Source organism: Hypanus sabinus, chromosome 18 (genome assembly GCF_030144855.1).
Source record: "Hypanus sabinus isolate sHypSab1 chromosome 18, sHypSab1.hap1, whole genome shotgun sequence".
Taxonomy (NCBI): domain Eukaryota; kingdom Metazoa; phylum Chordata; class Chondrichthyes; order Myliobatiformes; family Dasyatidae; genus Hypanus; species Hypanus sabinus.
Window position 1 is genome coordinate 42,615,026 of NC_082723.1, and position 24,180 is coordinate 42,639,205.

At 40.6% G+C, this 24,180-nt stretch overlaps 1 protein-coding gene across 7 annotated transcripts in view; it reads right to left on the reverse strand.

The window, feature by feature from the left end:
- Positions 1 to 809: 809 nt before the first annotated feature.
- Positions 810 to 24,180, reverse strand: part of LOC132407564 (astrotactin-2-like) — a 1,730,264-nt gene continuing 1,706,893 nt past the window's right edge. For all 7 annotated transcript variants that reach the window (XM_059994285.1, XM_059994284.1, XM_059994283.1 and 4 more), the window contains one exon: positions 810 to 2,712. In XM_059994285.1, the coding sequence (XP_059850268.1) occupies positions 2,475 to 2,712 (238 nt within the window). In that variant the 3' untranslated portion in view covers positions 810 to 2,474. The remainder of the gene's footprint in view (positions 2,713 to 24,180) is intronic.

Sequence of the window (24,180 nt, forward strand, 5' to 3'; positions counted from 1 at the left end):
ACCACAGAATCACATAATACTGCACTTAATCTTTCAGCAAACTTTGAAGTAACACAAACTTTAGCAGTGCTTCCTCACTCCTAAAGAGAAAAATTTTGAAAAATGTTGCTTGTGTGCTTCTCCCTTTTATCATGGAAGTGAAAAAGAATCTTAAAATATTGGTGCATTCTCTGTTGTCAATCCAATATACTATTGAAATTTCTCTGTTTACAATTGATGCACCATCAAGAACTCTCTGAGATGTGAGGCGAGATATAGGCTTTCATTGACTGGAAGAAAGAACAAGCAGTAATTGACCACCATGCTACATCCTGGAGACTGAGGGCAGGGCTCAGGCCTCAATCGCCTTTATACCGGGGTCTGTGGGAGGAGCCACGGTCAGTGGGAGGAGACACAGGAACAGTCAGCAGGGGGGGCGTGTCCAGACAGGTATATGTAGTTCACCACAACAAGTTTGCATAAGGATGCAGCCAGAGGGAAAGTGAGAAAGGAACAAGAATGATTTATGTTTAGTCTCCCCCCAAGTTCAGGTATTGTCCTATCACGTGCCAGATCAAATAGCCTAATTCTGCTCCTGTTATATGGTCTTATGAATTCTGTAGGCTTGTGATAGAAATATAAACTAATTTGATATTTGCCCAATGAACAAACTTCTACTGAACCACAAGGCACAATGAAATAACGGACTGAGAGAATGAAACGATACTGTTCTGAAAGTGCATGAATTCAAACTTTCTTGAGAAGTGATCCCGCACAAGCTCATTTGAATTGATAAGAAGTGTGAATATGTGCATGGGATGCATGAAACTTTTTATTTTTATCAAATCAAATAATATATTTATTACAGTGAAATCCGACAATACTGCTTCATGTCATAATCAATTACCATTGTGTATCAAAATCCATTTCCTATCCAGATGTCTGTCGTTAATCCCATCATAAGTCACACTAAGTTTCTAGTTCAAAGCACCTCAACTAGCCACAATTAACCAGAATTTAAATGTGCATACAAATGGCTTCATAGTTAATCTAGTATCAATAGCTGCATTTATATATTAGTTTGTGAACAATCCTGATATCAAGTTAGTTCCTTGAACTCCTCTCACCCTTGTATAAGTGTCTCTATCTCATCCCAATTTTGTTCATTTTTTACCCTCTGATTTAAATTTATAACGGCCACACCTTCATTTGCTCTTAAAAGTCTTACCACACACCTATTTCCCCAAGCATTTCCCAGCAACTGCTAACACCTTGAACCTTTTAAATGGTTGTACAAATATATATCTGCTCTAGCTTATACACCCTCTTCAAGAGAAAAATACCTGTTACATCTTACTCCATCAAAGCATAAAAAGGAATTAATTACCTTATTGATAAGTACCCCCTTTATTGAAGCTGATGACACTGGTGTAACCAGATCAAAACTTCAAACTACTGTCTTTTGAATAATATATGTTTAGTATCCATGGTTCAGAACTTAATCAAATATAGCCAACATATATGATAACTACTACTGTGCACTGGAAACCATTTCACTTTTCAAGGTCATTTATTCTATTTACTTTCAAAGTCTAGGTTAAAGCATTGTTAGGAAATTTCAAGCCAGCATTTTACAGCTACCGTCAGAAAAATTAAGTCAGAATGTATTTTAGAACATCATTGCTTATCATCAAGTACCAATGCACAACTTGGCTTATCAATGTCATTAATTGGTTAGTTAGAAGGGCAAAGAATGTAGGGTTTCTGCTGGTATAATTTACTAAAGACTACATTATCAATAAACAACAAAAAATAATTCCTATGCACCTGCCTTTATTTCCTTCAATCTTTCCACTTTCAAATGTAAAACACTGTGCCTTATGAGTGGTACATTGTGCATTTAATTATTTACAAGGATGATTTGTTAATCTGACTTTTGCAAATCATGAATTATTAATGATCTATCATGACTACGTTTCTGAATTAACTGTTAAAAGTTACTATCTGGTACTGGTCAGTTGGTTGAACTCTGCTCTCACTTAAGGCAGTTAAAACGATCAACTCCATCCATGCTAGGTTCAATTTTTATAGACCCATTATTCTTCATATAATTCTGCATCATTTTGTTAAAAAGATGTGCATTCACTTTTTTTTGTCAAATTATAAAATGCAAAAAAAAAGGTCAACAACATTTTGTAATAACCTTTCTGGGAATTTTTGGTCAGTTCACTAATTTATGCATTCTCTCAACATCTGTCTGTTCACTTAACAGTTGATTGGAATTAAGCACTTCACATCAACAATCATGTAGCTCCAGTTTTCTCATTCTTTAAACAGTTGGACAAGCACCAAAGCCTGAAAGGCTTGTTTTACACATGTATTGTCTGATGAAGTTCCCACTATTGATTGAGATGAAGAATCCTTGTTTTTTGCCTCGCTTCTTTTAAAATTTCAAAAGTTGAGCACATTGACTGAAGTTCAGTTGCAAAGTCATCTCACCACAATTTAGTGTCTCCATAGATATTGCGAGGGACGGACATGAGTTTTTCATCACATGTCACCTTTGCATCATGTAAGGTGCTATACCAGACCATCCCCGTGGGTCTGGTTTCTTCCATTCGACAGATGAAATACAGAACTGAGTCTATGTGGCTCTGAATATAGGCACTGTGTAGTAACGATGCACAGCGGTCACTTACGGTGTCCAATCGTTTTCGAATCAAATGAGCTTTCCTGCAGCAAGAAATAAAACGAGAGAGAGGGAGGAACAACAGATATCAATACATTATTCTGGTATTATTTCAAAATTTCAGCTTAAAATTTTTGATTTCATGTTTCTTTTATCTTTTGACACAATAGATTTGTGAGAAAATAAGCTCCTGAAACCCCAATATTTTAGTAACACAATCCTCTTTTAAACGGAGCACTAAGCACATCTGAATATAGAAAGGGACTGGAATTGGTCTCACATCCAGAGGGCAACTGAGCACGTTAGCTTGCACACACTATAATCCATCCAACTTCACCCCACAAACACACAGATGCACACGCAGCTTTGAGAAACTATTGTGAAGGTGACTGCTCCCAAGTTTTTTGTAAACTTTGTCCTGAACTGGTGAATGGGTGAGTGGTAGTAGCTCCGTGTCACTCCTGTTCCCACCTCCTGCTGTTAGGCACTGCCCTAGAATAGATACAAAAGGGCACTGGAAACCCAATCTCCTGCTGTGTGGCTTACATTGATCATTTTCCAGATTCCATTACTTCAAAAAAAAAGTATGAATTAGCAAGGGGGTGTGGGAAGAAATATTTAGTTGTGTTTTGTAAATCTGCTTTTGAACACGGACCAACCCATACTGAGGTGTGACTGCCAACAGTTCCTGCTGACATTACACCTCCTTTGAAAATTGCAGGAGGAGTTAATTCCATAAAACATGTGTCAACCACTGCAAAGGAAAGTTCTACGTAAGGAAATTATTTGGTTTTCCTTAGTTACTTAAATATTGTGTATAAACATGTCACACTTCCAGCTATTTGAAATATAAAGATTTGTTTTGCTACTGGTATATAGCTATACAGTTGCTCTCTTTTTTCTTGACTTTGCCCTGAATTTTTAGAATTGTTAGAATAATATGAAAACTCTATATCAATATTAATAAATATACTTGACCGATAGATATGCATGCAGTAGTCTTGGATTTATTTTCTGTGATATATTCAAGTAAATCTTTGGCATTGATGAGCTCTAAAAGTATTTTTTTAAAGAAACAGAATGGGATTGTTTTGGATTTCAAGAATTTTTCACGCAAGAACTTTATGACATCACATTTAGGGAACTAATTGCTAAGTTTACTGAGCTTAGCCGCATGAGGGAGCTAAGAATCCGTTGTCGTTGGCCCAGAAAGTTTCAGGGATCGTACCATTTCAACATATGTCATCTGAGATCTGGATTTCCCCTTTTTATAGTTGCCCATATGACAAATACAGTAGATATTAGTCTTTAATAAAACATACATTTTAATTGAAAATAAAATGTGATATGTATTTTTTCAAATTTAATTTACTCTAGGTCATTTAGAAAACCAGAATTATTCCATGGCTTTTCTAAATGCAATTGAAATAATCTGATTAGAGATTTGTACTTAATTTATGTGAACAATGACTTAGGCATACTGAATGAAAATATTATCAGTCCTGGACAGGCAGGCACATCCCAGTCTCAACCCAAGTAAAAGGATCAACTGCCATTCATTTCTAACTCATCACCTGCAGCCTATTTAGACCCATTTCTCATCCTCAATCCTTGATCCCTCATCAAACCAGCCAACCTTAACCAGTTGCTTCTAGCCCTCAGTTACCTTGCTGCCTTGTCATGTAAAGTATCTGTTCTCTCTTGTTTTGTGGCTTGTTATTTTGCAGTTTATTAGTAAACTGTCATTTACTGCTCATCATCTCCATTGCTTGGCCTTTGCTTGAAGCCTCTTCTGCATTTCCTGTCAGAATGGGAGAGCCAATGATTGACCCACAAGAGCATGCTCATCAAAAGGAAATTGTTCATTGACAAGAGCACAAATTCCCGGAGCAGCAGGAACCTATTGACCATCTGCTCACCATTATCAACCAATCCTCTGATACAGCAACCCCTCACTAGTCATCCTCCTCCCTTGGTGCCCCAGGTTTCAGTGCCCGAATGCTTCAACAGATCCCTAACCTGACTCTGTAACTACCTGTCCCAGTGCACCATACACTTCGAGCTCCAGCCACCTCTGTATTCTCCAGACCAAGCCAAGATTGCCTTCGTCATCACTCTTCTGACTGGACAAGCTCTGGCCTGAGCTGCCGCTAACTGGGACAATAAAACCAACATTTGCAATAAAAATCAGGCATTCACCACTGACACGCATTGGGCTTTTGACCATCTGGGAAGTGGAGGGGTGGGGTGGGTAGCAGATTAGAGGATCAGATCATTTGCCTGCATCAACGTTCAAGCTCAGAGCGGGATTACACTGCAGAATTGAGGACCCTCATGGTGGAGTGCAGCTGGAATGCTGAAGCACAACTGGCCTATCACCATGACTCTTGGACCGCTTACTCGAGAGGTGACCACTGACCTCAAAAGCCTCGTCACTCTGGCCCTTCAGAATGATAAGTGTCTAATGGAACGACCCTCCTGATCATTAGCCAGAATCCTAATTCTATTCCCAAAACCATTTCAGGCTGCAGGACCCTCATGATAAATGCTCCCAGAACCCATGCAGGCAGGCAGGGAAAGCTCCAAGAGAGTGTTACTGGAGAAACAACTTGGGTGCTTACTGAAGAGCCGCTGATCAGCCACAGATTAAATGCCCACTGTGTCTGGGAAAATGACACCATCAGTTAGAGACAAGGCGCCTTCTATCCGATAAGCTTCCCTCAGCTTATTTTTCTAACTACGCAGCTCGACTCATTCTCTCTGCTCTCCTCCAAACCACAATGGGTCTGCATGCACAGGAACCTCTGGTATAGCAGGCAACTTTCTGGATTAGACACTAAGCTTGGGCCCTCTACCGATACTATCTCTCATGCCTTCTGTATCATGGCCATTGATGGACATCCCTGAAGCCTCAGCTGACTTCACTCCATAAATTGGTGGAGACAGAGGGAACTCTCAACCTTCCCAAATATCAACAGGAATAGCACAACTTAGCTGTCATCTTCAGTAAAAGGGAAGCCAGAACCCTGCCTCCTCACAGACCAGAAAACTGTGTGAGCATCGTCCTTCCAGGCACCATCCCTACTCAAGGTCAACTTTACTCCCTCTCCCATCCTGAGACTCAAGCCATGAATGACTATATCACCAAAGTGCTGCAGCATGACCTCATTAGATTGTCCCAGATCCCAGCCGGTGCAGAATTCTTCCTTGGCAAAAAGAAAGATAGGGTCTTCGACCCTGCATCAACTACCGTGGACTCAGCAAAATCACCATTAAGAACTGCTACATCCTCTTCCTAATGGATAATGCATTCAAAACTCTTTGTGGGGTCTAGATCTTCACCAAACTTGATCTACAGAGTAGGTACAACCTGATCTGCATCTTCCAGAGAAATGATTGGAAAACAGCATTCTTAACACTCACCAACCACTATGAATACTTGAAGATGCCTTTTTGGTGTCTCCAATAGTCCAGCTGTTTTCCAAACCTTCATCAATGTGATCCTTTGAGATATATTACACAGTATCTGTTCTTCTACCTTGACAATATGTTCATCTTCTCCAAGGAACCCCAAGACCATATCTGTTTAGACCTTCAGCATCTTGTTGAAAAGCAACTGCAATGCAATTTAGAAAAATGCCATTCCCATACTCCAGTCATTTCCTTCCTGGGTGATGCCCTTTCACCCCAAAGCATAACCATGGACCCAGAGAAAGTGTGTGCTGTTGTTGAATGGCTCCGGCCACGCTCCCTCAAACAGCTACAGCACTTCTTGGGCTTCTCCAAATACTACTGCCATTTCATCAGGAGCTACAGCCAAGTTGCCACTCCTCTCAGCTCCCCCACATATAATCTGCTGTGGACCTCGCTTTCGAGGAGCTCAAGAGATGCTTACCACCGCATCCATTCTCTGCCACCTGAACGCTGGGGCCATTCTTTCCCAGGGAGGAGGAGAACAGAAGACATACACTTGTGCCTTCTTCTAGTGCAAGTTCAACTCTACACAGCATCATTCTGGATCAAGAGTAAAGGAACTACTCGCCATTAAATGGACCTTGGTGAAAATCCCACTGAAGAACAAACCTTGGCTGTTGTGCCAACAAATTATGCAGCACAGAAGGCTTTGGCTCACCGATTCAGCACCAGCCATCAAACACTTACTTCCACTAATCCCATTGCATTCCCTCCACATTTCCACCAACTTTCTAAATGTCTACCACAGACACTCCGGAAAAATAACATCGGCTAATTAACCTACTAAACCGCAAGTAATTTTGGGTGAGCGGAATCTACATGCCATAGGGAGAATGTGCAAACCCCACACAGACAGCACTGGAAGCCAGGATCAAACCTGTATTCCTGGAGTTGAAGCAGCAACTGTACAAGCTGCACCACTGTGCATCCTGGGAATAAAATGTCAAATACTTTAAGTTTAGGATTAGTCAAAGACAGACCTCAAGTTCAAAGTTCATAGTAAACTTTGTCATCAGAATACATACATGTCGCCACATACAAACCTGAGATTCTTTTTCCTGCAAGCATACTTAGAGGATCTATAGAACAGTAACTGTAAACAGTTGATTGAATTGTAAACAGGATCAATGAACAACAAACTGCAAATGCAACTATAAATAAATCGCAATAAATAACGAGAGCATGAAATAACAAGATAAACAGTCATTAAAGTGAGATCATTGATTGTGGGAACACCAGGAATAGAATAAGTGTAGTTATCTCCTTTTGTTCAAAAACCTGGGGCAGTAACTGTTCTTGAACCTGGTGGTGCAAGTCCTGAGATTCTGTACTTGTACCTTCTACCTGATGGCAGCAGCGAGAAAAGAGCTTGGCCTGGGTGGTGAGGATTTTTGATTATGGATGCTGCTTTTCTACGACAATGTTTCTTGCAGTTGAGCTCAATGGTCGGGGGGGCTTTACCCATGATGTACTGGGCCAAATCCACTCCCTTTTGCAGGATTTTCCACTCAAAGGCATTGGTGTTCCTATACCAGGCCAAAATGCCACCAGTCAGTACACTTTCCACCACATATCTATTGAACTTTAATCACAAGCAAGAGAAAATCTGCAGATATTGGAAATCTAAGCAAAACACACAAAATGCTGGAGGAACTCAGCAGGCCAGACAGCATCTATGGTAAAGAGTACAGTTGACGTTTCAGGCTGAGACCCTTCATCAGGACTGAAGATACTACCTGACCTGCTGAGTTCTTCCAGCATTTTGTGTGTGTTTCTATAAGAGTATGCCTAGGTTTTCAATGACACGTCAAATCTCCACAAACTCCAGAAGAAGTGCTTTCTTTGCAATTATATTTACATGATGGGTCAATGACAGGTCCTCTGAGATAGTGACACCCAGGAATTTAAAGTTACCAACCCTCTCCATCTTTCATCCTGCAATGAGTACAGGCTCATGGACCTTTGGTTTCCCTCTTCTGAAGTCTACAGTCTGTTCCCTGATCTTGCTGACATTGAATGAGAGGTTGTTGTTATTACACCACTCAGTCAAGTTTCCAATCTCCCTCCTTTTGGCTGGTTCATCACCACCTTTGATAGAGTCCACAGCAGTGGTGTCATCAGCAAACTTGTGTATGGTGTTGGAGCTGTACTTAGCCACGTAGACATAGGTTTAAAACAAGTAGAGAAGGGGGCTAAGCACACATCCCTGTGGTACTCCTGCGCTGATGGAGATTGTGGAGATTTTCTTTTCCAGTCCAAACTGACCAGGATCTGCAAGTGAAGCAGTCCAGAATCCAAGTGCACATAGGGGCATTGAGGACCAGGTTTTGGAGTTTAGTGATTAGTTTTGAACATAGCTACCATGAAGATAGTATCTTTTGAACAACTGTATTTTTAAGCATTTTTTTTCCATCAAGACAATAAAGATAGGCACAAAAAAAATTTCATAAATAATTTCTCACAGTCACCATTTGGACTACTAATGAGTTAACTATACAAGAAATGAAAAATCATCTCATGGTAATTGTTTAAATCCAACATTTCAAGGTCAGACATTTTATAACATCTAGAACACAGAAAGGGTGGCAAAGGGTTGTTGATTGTAAGTGAAAACAAGCTACTGGCAATGACATAACACAACATGTTGCCAGAGAGTGGTGTGAGTAGTTATGGAACATAGAACATAGTACAGCACATTACAAGCCCTTCGGCCCACAATGTTGTGCCGACCCTCAAACCCTGCCTCCCATATAACCCCCCATCTTAAATTCCTCCATATACCTATCTAGTAGTCTCTTAAACTTCAATAATGTATCTACCTCCACCACTGACTCAGGCAGTGCATTCCACACACCAACCACCCTCTGAGTGAAAAACCTTCCTCTAATATCCCACTTGAACTTCCCTCCCCTTACCTTAAAGCCATGTCCTCTTGTACTGAGCAGTGGTGCCCTGGGGAAGAGGCACTGGCTGTCCACTCTGTCTATTCCTCTTAATATCTTGTACACCTCTATCATGTCTCCTCTCATCCTCCTTCTCTCCAAAGAGTAAAGCCCTAGCTCCCTTAATCTCTGATCATCATCCATACTCTCTAAACCAGGCAGCACATATATAAAGTTTTATATATTATACAAAATATATTTTATATATTATATTATATATTGTATATTACATAAATATTTATCATATAAAATATATCAACTTTCAATGAAGTTTTGTTTGGAAAGTCGATTTGCTCTTCAAAATCTCCTCTTGGATTACTGTCCAGATGGAGAGAAGCACAGACAAAGAACCTGACAAAGTATTAGCTACTTATAATCATCATCATCATGTGTCATACTCTGCCAGAGCCTTGGCGACCACTTTCTTCCACTGCGATCTGTTTGCAGTCAAACCTCTTGCATCTTTGGTGGTGAGGCTGGCCCACTTCTTGATGCTGTTGATCCAGGTTGTCCTCTGTCTCCCTTAGGAACGGTTTCCTTCTACTCTGCCTTCAAGCACAGTGCATTCCAGTGTGTCATCAGTTCTTGAGATGTGTCCAAAATAATGAAGTTTCCTTCCGATAATGGTTTCCAGAAGTATTGGTTTCGTGCCAGTCTTTTCTAGAATGAAATTGTTGGATCTCCTTTCAACGTCTGATACCCTGAGGATCCATCTGTATGTCCACATCTCAAATGCTGTCAGCTTCTTGCAAATGCAAATTCCATTGTCAACAAGGAACAGCTAGGTTAATTTGCTTCTCTGTTTAAATGATTTGGAAACTAATGGGTGGGTCAGAGTCTGGAGCCAGTAATACATCCTCTAAGAAGTGTTCTAGTTAATCTCTACAATTAGAAAAGGTTTGAATTTAGATAAGAGGTATCTTTACAAAAGTATAGTTTCCTGCTAGTCCTACTCTGCCTTTAATAGAACCATTTATACTCCAACATTTAGCACTCAATAGCAGCTGCATTGGAGAAGTCATATCCACAACTTGGCCACAGGATTAAGGATGAGATTGGGTAACCTGCAACAAATAGCTCATTAACCAACCAGTCACTGAAGAATGGAGTTCTGAGTCAGGCCTTTCATGGGAACAAGTACAACTCCAAGAAACAAGGCAGTACAGTGTTACCTTTGTTGCTACCTGCCAGGAGTTTGCACATCCTTCCAATGATCTCATTAGTTTTCCATATCCAAAAGACATATAGTTTGGCTGGTTAATTGACGATCTAGTGTGTAGGTGAGTGGCAGAAACTGGGGTAAGTCAATAAGAATGTAGGGAGAAAAAAATAAGATTGGTTGGTTAGTTACTGCCTTTTATGCTGCTGTTGCTTAGGGCAGCAATGAAGATCCCACATCTCTGCCTATTCTTGGACATCTTCTCTACTGTGCCCCAGGTGTGGTTCGGGGACCTCATTTCTGCCTCTACAGTACAGCACCAAGTTATCTTTAGTCTCCCACTTTTCCACTGCCCTTCAGGGGTCCAAGAAACTGCTGTCTTGATGATGGAGTTGGCCTCTCTTCTCATCACATGCCCAATCCATCTCCAATATTTCCTCACAAGTTATATGGGAGGCAGAATTTAAGGGTGGGCACAACATTGTGGGCCAAAGGGCTTGTAGTGTGCTGTACTATTCTATGTTCTATGATTGTGGCCATATCCTCTTGGTGACACTGAAGCAGTAGAGTGTAGTTGGGGATCTTCTTTGGCCTGGAAATACAGAGGTTCTTCCGGAGGCTTATGGTGTGGAATGATGACAAGGTCGTTCTCTGTCATGCCCCAGCATTCTGACCTGCTCAAGAGTGTGGACAGAACACAGCTTCACTTTGGTGTGAACACTGTACTTGGTTGATCCCCACATGTTCCTCATTGTCCTGAAAATGTTTCTAGCTTTTCTGAATGTGAACTGGATGCTATCCTTGGTCCCACCATAAGATTAATGTAAGGTTGATGTAAATGGGTGGTCGATGGAAAACCTGGACTTGGTGAGCCGATGGGTCTGTTTCCATGCTTGAATCTCTGCATGCTGAACAACAAGTAGCTAATATGGTCTAGGGTCAGCATCAACCAACTTCATGATCGAAGATCTGTAGCAACTCAGCAAACTTACTCAGCTGCATCTCAATGCCAAGAAATTATTCTCTATCATTATGGTATCATAAGTGGGTCAATTTCTCACTCACCATCAGCTTGTGGAGAGGGAGGTTAGCTACTCTAGGTAGTGACTTTGAATGAGCTAGAAGCCTTAACAGCGTTTTGCCAAGAAAAAAAATAGTTTAAAAAGGAGTATTTCTCGGTGTATGAAAGACAATAAAACTGATGGGAAACAAACAAAAAATGGGAAAAAAACATCTAAAAGGAAGGCCAAGATTAGATGTCTTGAAAATACTTTGAACGCTATCCTACCTGAAGATTTGCCTGTGATCTTACCAGGTTTTATTGACATGCAGAAGATTGCCTGTCCAGCACAGCCCTGGTTGCTTTCCAAACCTTTCCAATGCCTCTTAACACAGTCCACCCAGGTTTCCGTTGTTCCTCAAAGACAGCCTGTTATGACCTAAATTATGCATATTTTGATCATATTACCATTCAGTGAATGTTCACACCTTTATCACTTTGAAACTATGTAAAGTTGGAGTTGAATTAAGGTCAATTTTACTAATCACATGCAGACACAGCAAGTAATCAGAAAGATAAATAGTCTGCTGATCTTCAATGTCAAAGCAATTGAGTACAGAGTGTTTGGACATTTTCCTGAAAGTTATGAGATACTGGTGTGATTGTGTGTGTACAAAGAGGGGCTTCCTACAAAGGATGTATTATAAACAGAAAAAAATTCTGCGGGTGCTGGGAATTCAAAGCAACACCTACAAAATGCTGGAGGAACTCAGCAGGTCACTCTTTCTCTTCATTTCACCTACACATTATCTCCCTCTGGTGTCCATCCTTCCCTTTCTTCCATGGTTCATTGTACTCTCAGATCAGATGCCTTCTTCCTCAGCCCTTCTTCTCAGCTTTTCACTTTGCCTCCGCCTTCCCCCATTCACCCACATTCCTCCTCACCTGGTTTCACCTATCACCCGCCAGCTTGTACTCCTTCCTGTCCCACCATCTTCTTACTATGGCATTTTCCCCTGTCCATTCCAGTCCTGGTGAAGGATCTCAGCCTGAAACACTGTCAGTTTATTCCTCTCCATAGGTACTGTCTGATTTGCTGAGTTCCTCCACCATTTTGCGTGTGTTGCTCTAGATTTCCAGCATCTGCAGGATCTCTTGTTTTTCCATTTTTAAATTCCTTCTTTTTTTGTTTTCCTTTTTCCTTTGTGACCCTCATTACATTAACAGTTAACCCATAACAAGAAATGAATCTCAAACGTCTGGTAATGTGTTCCCCCCCCCCCCCCCCACCTCCAGACAGACAGACAGACATACTTTATTGATCTTGAGGGAAATTGGGTTTCATTACAGCAGCACCAACCAAGAATAGTGAAGAAATATAGCAATATAAAACCATAAATAATTAAATAATAAGTTAATCATGCCAAATGGAAGCAAGTCCAGGCCAGCCTATTTGCTCAGGGTGTCTGACACTCAGAGGGAGGAGCTGTAAAGTTTGATGGCCACAGGTAGGAATGACTTCCTATGACATTCAGTGTTACATTTTGGTGGAATGAGTCTCTGGCTGAATGTACTCCTGTGCCTAACCAGTACATTATGGAGTGGATGGGAGCCATTGTCCAAGATGGCATGCAACTTGGACAGCATCCTCTTTTCAGACACCACCGTCAGAGAGTCCAGTTCCACCCCCACAACATCACTGGCCTTACGAATAAGTTTGTTGATTCTGTTGGTGTCTGCTACCCTCAGCCTGCTGCCCCAACACACAACAGCAAACATGATAGCACTGGCCACCACAGCCTCTTAGAAGATCCGCAGCATCGTCCGGCAGATTTCAACCTTTCACCATTCCCCATCTCCTTTTCTCTTTCTCACCTTATTTCCAGCCCTGTATCTCTTTCTCCAATCAACTTCCCAGTTCCTTACCTCCCACTTCAGGTTTCACCTATCACCTTGTGTTTCCCCTCCCCCACCATTTAAATCTACTCCTCAGCTTTTTTTCTCCAGTCCTGACGAATGGTTTCGACCTGAAAATCGACTGTACTCTTTTCCATAGATGCTGCCTGGCCTGCTGAGTTCCTCCAGCATTTTGTGTGTGTTGATAAGAAACTGATGTTGGCCCACAACACAAAATGGACCATTTCGTACAGATGTCGAAATACAATTTATTTAGTATCAATTCAAAATGAATTTAAAGCCCAAATTTAATTTGGCTCAAATCGCTTGAAGTACACAAAGTTTGTAGGAGCCATGCTTCTGTTCTCTATCTGCATTGTATTCTGTGTTGTGCATTTACAATGATAACTAGACACATGCGTGAGGGGAGTGGCAAAAATGAAGGAAATAAGTTACACATTTGTGCTTTTTTCTGAGCTGTTTGTAATATCATTTGTTGACTACTCAATAACACCTAATTGCACATAGTTTACACTTGGGTATGCTTAAGTTTCATCACTTCAAGATGGTATGTTTGCTAGTTGCTGATAAAGGATTGAATAACCGACTTTAGGAGCAATCATTACTGGAGTGAGGGCATGTCATCCAGCTTTAACAAATCCACAGCATTGCCGGCTGAGTGGCAATTGGCTTGGGTTTGGCTTAGATGCCACAAAAACTTTGAAATAGACCGTATAAATGCAAGGTTATAGTCTGAGGGAACATTTAGAAAGGTGCCAAGATACATGTAGACTTGTGCTATCTTCTGATTATGGCTAATTACTAGTTACGAGGCCTCCTGTACATCGGTGAGACCCAACATAGATTGGGAGATCACTTCGCTGAGCCGTGCCCACCAGAGATAGCGGGATCTCCCGGTGGCTACCTATTTTAATTCCACTGCACATTCCAAGTCGGTATGTCTATCCACAGCCTAGTTGGGGAACAACATCTTACATTTTGCTTAGGTAGCCTCCAACCTGATGGCATGAACACCAATTTCTTGAACTTCAGATAATGCCCCTCATCCCCCCCTTTGCCATTTCCATCCCCTTTTCCCTCTCTCACCATATCTCTTTGCCCACTCACTGACTCCCTCTGGTGCTCCTCCCCCATTTTCTTTCTTCCATGGCCTTCTGTCTCTTTCACCTATCAACTTTGCAGCTTTTTACTTCACCCCTCACCCTCCAGGTTTCACCTATCACCTTGTATTTCTCTTTCCCCTCCTCCACCATTTAAATCTATTCCTCAGCTTTTTATCCCCCTCAGTCCTGCTGAAGGCTTAAGGCCCAAAATGTTGACTGTACTCTTTTCCATAGATGCTGGCTGACCTGCTGAGTTCCTCCAGCATTTTGTGTGTGTTGCTTGGATTCCCAGCATCTGCAGATCTTCTCTTGTTCAAGTTTCAGTGTTTAGTTAGTGGTGGGATTGTTACACACTGTTAATTATAAAAACATTTTAACTTTTTCCGTTACATAACCACCATCGAATCTGTAGTATTTTTATTTGAAAGGCAATGATATAAAACCTGATATGTTCACAATTTAAACTATGCATTATAGCATTGCTTTGGTGCAAATGGCATGAATTCCCCACAGTCATCTATAATCCAATGCTGCCTCCAACAAAGAATTTATTACCTGAAGACTAATTATAGTCTAGCACATAAGCAGCATTATTCATTATTAGCAGAAGCGAACCTTGCCAAAGAACACATGAAAAGAGGGATAGAGACTGCGGAGTGATGGGTGAGTGAGGGGAAAACATGTTTGCAGCACTGCACTTACAGCAATTTGCCAGACGAGGCAACTGCAGACTCCTTTCAGATTTGAACTGTTGTGGTAAGTTTAAATGACATTGCACGTGCTGGTTTGCAATGAAGGTTGATTAAATGAAATTAACTTTAAAAGAAGATTGATTGCTTGAATATTCACAAGAAGTCTAAGCTAGGTAAATAGAATATTCATGGTATAGAATTAAGGGAGTCGAGGTTCAATTTCCTGCAAGCTTTTTTAATTATAGGATTTGCACTAAATGACTAGAATACAAGAAATATTATTCAGATTTAAAAAGGCAGGAGTCAGAAATCTGATATTTAGATTTAATGACCTGCCAGTTTGACACGGATGGTAAAAGATTTTGAGAGAGTATTATAAAGGCAAGAATGCAAATACTTCAAAACAGAACAAAAGCTACAATTCAAAGCAACTCAACCTTTGAAAAGTAGTTTAGACTTAACAAAAATCATTATAAAAATCCTTTCAACTTGTAACAGACTTGACGAAAGGAGGGAGTGATTTCAAAATCGCTTAATTAGGATTTCTGAAGAGGTAAAGGGTTTTGAAAGAATAGATATTGATAAAAAGGCGACGAAGGAACGATAGCGTCAAATGGTAACACAATAAATTATAAAACTGTCATCAGCTGAGACATGTAATTTCAGGGGCTTGCATTACTCAGCAATGTTCCAAGAAACTATTAAATGTACTATGGCAATGTTTTCTAATCACTCTCTGGATAAAGGACAGAACTAATGCTCAAAAAGAGAAGTTAAGGGATAAGTTACTTTGACACAGAAAAAGCATTTGCTCTCTGAGCTTCGATTCAAGTCTGCACTAATAACTGCAACAGGTGCAATTTGTTGTCAGCCTTCTCGGCACAACACTCTCCTCAGATCAAGGTGCAAAATGTCTCCAACTCCATCTGCTGCACCTTCATCCTTTGCCCAGTATCGGGTAAACACCTTCCAATTGGATCCCTTCATCTATGGTGAGAAGTTCCCAAGATTGGGTGCATACTTTCAAGCCTGAGGTGGGGTGAATGAGTTTGCAGCAAGGTCCAGGCTACATGCTACAAATGTATAAACAACTGTAGTCTTTGACTCAAGCCTGGCGAATTCTAGAAATAGTATTCCCACGTGCTTCCTTTCTTCTACCGATTCCTGCTCTACACTGATGCTTCTCTTTGTTCTTCAGGCTGAAGGACTGATCTTTCAGAAACAACGTAGGACTAATGTTGACTGCCTTCCAAACCATACCTGATACATTATTACTACCCATTCAATGTTATCTGGGCAGCTTGTCAACCTCATGTGGTCTTAGTTCCATTTTTATGGCTGTGAGTCTACTGTTTGTAGATTGAATTCTTCATCGCAGCGTTAATCCAGAGCATTACAGCAATACAGAGAATTCAAATGTGAAAAAAGTGCTATTTTTCACATTTTTTGGGGAATTGTTAGCTTAACTAAGCTGCCAGAATCTGTGTTAATTACCCTTGAACATTTGGTGATGAAACCTCTTCATGAACCTCTGAGTATTTATGATACATTGGAGCAGTAATGATACAACTGCATGATTTTCAAGCCAGATCATATGGTTAACAATGGTTCCAGGTTGACAGAGAGGCCAGACTGGACAAGGATAGTGAATGTCTTCCCACAGACTCATTGATGAGTCAGATAGTTTTACCACAAACTGCTAAGTTTCATAGTTGGTGTATTAGTTCTAATTTTCCAAAATTTCCTGGATTCTGGGAAGGTTCCAACAGAGAAAATAAGTAACTCCTTCATTCAGAAAGGGATAAAGGAAGTAGGAAAGCCAGATAGCTTAGAATTTGCCATAGCGACTAATGTTAGAAGTCATTATAAAATACATTGCAGCAGGACATTTAGAAAAAAAATCAATGTAATTAAGCAAAGTCAATGTTGGTTTTGAAAGGAAAATCATGCTTGAACAAATTGTTGGAGTTGTTTGAAGAAGGAAATACGTTGTGGAAAAGGGGGAATTGCAAGATGAACTAAGACAGGAGTCAGGGAGCAACTCTCCATTCTGAATCCTAAACAAGAACAACTCCTGGTGTATCTGTGCTTCATTAAGAAAGTCTCCTTTAAAATTTGCCTCTTTGCTGCAGTCGCAACTTAAAGCTCAGAACTGAGCATGAGTTGTTGATGCCAAGGTGACAGTGATAATGAAGTCTTGCACATCTGGTTGCCTGCCAGAGAAAGCTAGAGAAATGGGCAACATCTCACAGTGATGCATAAGAGAAGTCACTGAGGCTCTATATTCAAGTGAACTGGCCAGGTTTCATTCTCTCTTGCCAGACAGCAGCACTGAAAGAGAACAAGTGATTCTACAAAGTCAAACAGGCATAAAGATCTTTAGTCAACACCTTTGGTATAACGTGCTATTGATTATTCATAGACTGTGTTATTATAGCACTGCGGGGAACAAAGAACTAGATGCTTGGGCCAACAATCCAGAACTGAGTTCAAATCTTACTGCTGGTCCACTGTGGCATTGAAGTTTAATTCTTTACATAAAATAGTGCTTTTAAATGTCTCCAAAACTTGCATGGATGTAAAGTTATGAGCAAGAGTAGGCCATTCACAATATGAGCCTGATACACCCTTTAATAAGATTGTGACCAATTTAAATGTAACGCCAACTCTGCATTCCAATCTATTACTTAAACATATCACCCTCCTGCTTATCAAGAATCTATCTACCTCTAACCTAAAAACATTCAGACTCTTATTTCACTGCCCTTTGAGTTCCAGACTTAAAATCCATTAAGGGAAGAAAACACTAATTCTGTCTTAATATATGCCAGCGGCTGTACTTTATTAGGAGTTTGAAGAGATTTGGCAAATCAACAAATACACTCAAAAACTTCTATAGTTGTACTGTGGAGAGCATTCTGACAGGCTGCATCACTGTCTGGTATGGAGGGGTTGCTGCACAGGACTGAAAGAAGCTGCAGAAGGTTGTAAATCTAGTCAAGTCCATCTTGGGCACTAACCTACAAAGTACCCAGGACATCTTTAGGGAGCAGTGTCTCAGAAAGGCAGCATACATTATTAAGAACCTCCAGCCCCCAGGGCATGTCCTTTTCTCACTGTGACCATCAGGTAGGAGATACAGAAGCCTGAAGGCAGTGGTTCAGGAACAGCTTCTTCCCCTCTGCCATCTGATTCCTAAATGGACATTGAAGCTTTGGGCATTACCTCACTTTTTTCAATATACAGTATTTCTGTTTTTGCACGTTTTTAAAAAATATTCAATATACATAATTGATTTACTTGTTTATTTATTATTATGTTTTATCTTATTTATTTTTTTCTCTCTCTGCTAAATTATATATTGTATTGAACTGCTGCTGCTAAATTAACAAATTTCACATCACATGCCAGTGATAATAAACCTGATTCTGAATCTCTAAATTCTCCCACAAGAGAAAACGCCTTTGTCACATCCACGTCCGGGTCCATCGGAAGCTTGCTGTTTCAAATAAGTTGTCTAAAATCTGATGGATGGAAGCCACGCAAAATTTGTCTTCTGTTTCTTTACTCAGTTGCTTACATTAAGAGGTAATTTACATGAGCTAATTAGCCATATTGGTGGTGTAGTGGCATTAGCACCAGAGGTCAAGGCAAATGGTCCTGAGTTCAAATCCAGCTGGACTCTTACACACTTCCCATCCATCCTAGGTTGAATGTTGGCCTTGTTGAAAAAACAGTCTAATGCTATGGAAACGGCAACAAGTTACTAGAGTGTGTTCATTTCAGTTCCACGCCTTAGGTAAAGAGTGTTAACTGTTACGTCCGTGGCCCCCTCCTTTTTGAGAATCGCAAGATCACTTTTAAGTCAGTTCAGCAGACCCAGGAAACGAGAGAAAGACATGCAGAATCCACAAAGTGTTTGGAATGTGTCCTGGCCTCCGAAAGGTGGAACCATTGATAACGGCTATTGTCTTTTGGAGACGGAATGGTGTATTGAATACTGTACGATGCATCGAAGCCCCCAGGCAATGAACCGGGGGGGGGGGGGGGGTTGGTGGAGGGATTGCATCATCCCAACCTGATTGACATCTGAGACCCTGTGAGTCAGGATAAAAGAGGGTCTGGGGAACAGCCCCTTCAGACGCACCAGAAGAAATGCTAGAACTCCTGTAACAGCGTAATAGCGAAAGCCGGTGGAAAGCCCACGTGCGTCCTTTTCCATTTGCCTCAGAATCGGTGGGCCTTTATCACGGAAGCACGGCTTTAGCTAACTACAAAGGGGAAACCAGTCCCCAACGACTCTCAAAGGATTGACATTGTAAAAGGAATGGGCAAGTTAAACCTCCGTCTTTCTCTCCAACCAAAAAGCTGCAGCTTGAATGAACTTGAGTGACTTTTATATTTCCATCGGACAATACATTATCCCGTAGACAACGATAGAGCTAATTCTTATTGATTATTATTATACCCGCGCTTTTAGATTTAGTATTGATGACGTATGTTATCTGTATGTTTGCATTGATATTATTTTTGTGTATTTTTATCAATAAATACTGTTAAAAATAGTACCGTCAGACTTCAACAGACCTCTCTATCTTTGCTGGTAAGTGACCCAGTTACGGGGTACGTAACATAACAAAGGCAGCCCTCCACATTGGCAACAAGTTAGTAACAGCAAGCTACTTCGGGAAGTACATCCATCCAAGATGGTACAGCACGGCGTAATGTTCTCAGTGACTTCTGAATGTTTCTGCTGATACATCGCAAAAATACACATTTTAATTGAGATAATATATGGAAGAATTATTGGGAAGACTTTCTTTCCTTACAGTTTAATGTGTTACATCAAGACCTATGCAAGAAGTTGCTTGGATGGAATGTGAGTCATTATTTAATTACAAAAACTTGGCAGGTAAACCAAACGGCTCTGCAAAGAGTAACTATCTAACGTGACAAATTACCTTGCAAAACCTGACTGCTCAGATTTTGAAAATGAGAAGTGCAGAGATAATCAGATCTATAATGCAGATTTTACTAAACTGCAGTATTTAATACTACTGAAATAAAGTTGCTTCCAATGACAAAACCTCTTGCAGAATTCCACAATGAATTATCAGTATGAATACCATGAATTATAGCATTTGTGCTCTTTTCTGCCACCCCAATTTGTCTGCTCACCTCTTTCCACATTGCCTAATCAGTATTGTCATGAAAAGCACTATTTAGGCCAAATTCGAAGATGCTTGATGAAGTCATTTCAGCTCTGTGACAGTAAAAATATGTTATTTTAAATTCAGTGTCTATGGTCACTGCTGAAAGAATTAATCAGCATTGGTCTATAGAAGCCAGCTTGCAATTTGATCAGGATCTGATCCATTACAGACATTTCAACTTTCTTTCTATAAAGCTCATATTCGTGTTCCTATTTGGCTGCAAGTGTTTATAAAAACACAATTGTTCCTGAAACTCATTCAGTGACCTGCTGTTAACTCCTTGCAGACAAAAGGTTTTAATTCCATGCCTTTGCATTGTTCTGGTGTAAAAAAGCTGAAGGGGATAACTTCTGGAGGCGACATTGGGGAGGAGCGAGAGGGGTTCGCCGTGGACGGTAGGGCATTCACTACCTTGGCCTAATGGTAACAAAGGAAAGCCCAAAGAATTTTCGCAATGGGTGAAGATATCACCCCCAGTTATTTAGCCGTGCTGTGTAAGGATTGTTGTAGTCTTGTTGGAGTTGGATTATCTGTTTCAAGCATCAATTATTGAAATGATTGTTACACTGACTCACTATATCAGATTCCAATTTATTTTATTCATAATTCTTGTCTGCCCATCCTAATTTTGAACAGGCAGAAAGGCAAATAAATGCTTTAGATGCACATAAATGAGGGGAGAGGGTTGGAGTCATGCTTTGAAGAGGCTTCCAATCTTTGTCTATGTTACCTCTTGGTTGGATGGTGGTTAATTGCAGTAGAGTATGAGGAAAGCCCCCTAAAATTTCTGCTCATTACTGGAGCATCAAAGGGATGCAATTTGTAGTGTTGCCAACTCACAGGATTCCAGGTTGAATCCTGATTCCTGGTGCTGTCTGTGTGGAGTTTGCAAATATGGGAAATAGAAAAGGCGTGTCAAAGGGGAAATGTTATAATAGTTATGGGAGATTTTAACATGTAGGTAGATCGGGAAAATCAGGTTGGTAATGGATCTCAAGAGAGTGAATTTGTTGAATGCCTATGAGATTGCTTCTTTAGTGTAGTTTGTTGTTGAGCCTATTAGGGGATCAGCTATACTGGATTGGGTGTCATGTAATGAAACAGAGGCAATTAGGGAGCTTTAGGTAAAGGAATCCTTAGGAGGCAACGATCACAATATGCTTGAGTTCAACTTGAAATTTGATAGGGGAAAAGTAAAGTCTGACATTGCAGTATTTCAGTGGAGTGAAGGAAATTACAGTTGTATGAGAGAGGAGCTGTCCAAAGTAAATTGGAAGGAAATGCTGGAATGAATGACAGAAGAACAGCAATGGCTTGAATTTCTGGGAAAAATGAGGAAGGTGCAGGATAGATGTATTCCAAAAACAAAGAAATACTCAAATGGTAAAATAGTACAACTGTGGCTGACAAAGGAAGTCAAAGCTAATGTAAAAGCAAAAGAGAGGACATACAACTAAGCAAAAATTAGCAGGAAGATGGAGGATTGGGAAGCTTTTTAAAACCTACAGAAAGCAACTAAAAGAATCATGAGAAGGGAAAAGATGAAATCTGAAAGCAAGTTAGCAAATTATCAAAGTGGATAGAAAAAGCTTTATCATATATATATGAAAAATAAAAGAGAAATGAGAGTGGATATAGGACCACTAGAAAATGAGGCTGGGGAAGTAATAGCGGGGTCATGGACACAGCTAATGAACTAAATGAGTCTTCACTGTGGAAGACACAAGCAGTGTGCCAGATGCTGAAGGGTGTGAGGGAAGAGAAGTGGGTGCAGTTACTATTACAAGGGAGAAGGTGCTCAAAAAGCTGATAGACCTAAAGATGCATAAGTTACCTGGACGAGATGAACTGCACCCTAGGGTTGTGAAAGAGTTAGTGGTAGAGATTGTGGAGGCATTAGTAATGATCTTTCAAGAATCATTGGATTCTGGCATGGTTCCAGAGGGCGGGAAAATTGCAAAGGTCACTCCAGTCTTTAAGAAAGGAGGGAAGCAGCAGAAAGGAAATTGTAGACCAGTTCGCCTGACCTCAGTGGTTGGGAAGATGTTGGAGTCAATTGTTAAGGATGAGGTTATGGAGTACTTGATGACACTAGACTAGATAAAACAAAGTTAGCATGGTTTCCTTAAGGGAAAATCTTGCCTGATGAACCTTTTGGAATTCGTTGAGGAGATTACAAGTGGGATAGATAAAGGGGATGCAGTGGAAGTTGCATATTTGGATTTCAGAAGGTCTTTAACAAGGTGCCACACATGAGGTTGCTTACCAATTTAAGAGCCCATGGTATTATAGGAAAGTTACTAGCATGGTTAGAGCATTGACTATTAGTAGGAGGCAGCAAGTGGGAAGAAAAGGATCTTTTCCTGGTTTCCTGCCAGTGACTAGTGGCGTTCCACAGGGGTCGGTGTAGGGACCACTTCTTTTTATGCTGTATATCAATGATATAGATGATTTGTTACCAAGTCTGCAGATAACATGAAGCTCGGTAGAGGGGCAGGAAGTGTTGAGGAAGCAGAAGGACATAGACAGATTAGGAGAATGGGCAAGCGAGTGGCAAATGAAATACAATATTGGAAAATGCATGGTCAAACACTTTGGTAGTTGAAATAAATGTGCAGACTACTTTCTAAATAGGGAGAAAATCCAAAATTCTGAGAGGCATAGGGACTTGGGAGTCCTTATGCAGAACACCCTAAAGGTTATCTTGCAGGTTGAGTCAGTGGTGAGGAAGGCAAATGCAATGTTAACATTCATTTATAAAGGTCTAGAATATAAGAGCAGAGATGTGATACTCAGGCTTTATAAAGTACTGATGAGGTCTCACCTTGAGTATTGTGAACAGTTTTCACCTCCTCATCTGAGAAAAGATGTGCTGGCATTGGAGAGGGCTCAGAGGAGGTTCACAAGGATGACTACAGAATTGAAAGGGTTATCATATGAGGGACGTTTGATGGCTCTGGGCCTGTATTCACTGGAACTTAGAAGGATAAGGGGGGATTTCATTGAGACATTTCAAATGTTGAATGGACTAGATGGAGTAAATGTGGAAAGGATGTTTCCCATGGTGGAGGAGTCTAGAATAAGAGGGCACAGCCTCAGGATAGAGGGGCATCCATTTAAAACAGAGGGTGGTGAATTTGTGGAATTTGGTACCACGGGCAGTTGTGGAGGCCAGGTCATTGGATGCATTTAAGGTGGTGATTGATAGGTTCTTGATCGGGCAGGACATCAAAGGTATAAGGAGAAAGGCGGGTAGTGGGGCTGAGGAGGGGAAAAAAGGTCAGTCATGAATGAATGGCAAAGCAGACACAATGGGCCAAATGGCCTAATTCTGCTACTATGTCTTATGGTTATAGTTTAAATGCATCATATAACCAAATGGCTGTCTCCCAGGTACACTGGTTTCCTCTCACAAGTCTAATGCATGCAACTAGTTAGTTGACCTTCATATATTGTCCCTGGTGGATTAGTAAGAGGCAGTATCTGGGGTAGATTGATGGAAATGTTGGGACAATAAAATAGAATTATTATAAATGAGCAGCTGGTGATTGGTATAGGACTAGTCTCAATAAAGGGTCCTGACTCAAAATGTTGACTGTCTATTTCCCTCAAACATGTGGCCTGATCCGCTAAGTTCTTTTTGCACCTTGTGTGTTGTACAGCATGGCTGTTAGTTTTCCAAAAATCACCTCACTCTCTATCTGCACATTGAAATTTTCCATCAAATTGCTGAAATTTGATACCTTTGCACCAAGGACATAAGGTAACTTCATCATAGAAAGTAAGAGCTTCTGGTAGGTGAAGAAGTCACTTAAGATTCAAACAAGTATTCACCCCCTCCCCCCACCCTACTCCTGGGGTAACAGAAATACATTCTTACCAAATTCACAAATCACAAACAAAAAGCAAAACAAACCAGCGGTATAGAAATTTATGTGGATTAGCCATCTGTGATTCTTTTAACAATGCTTATTTACTGTTCATTAACCACTTCAGTACTAAAGACTATAGC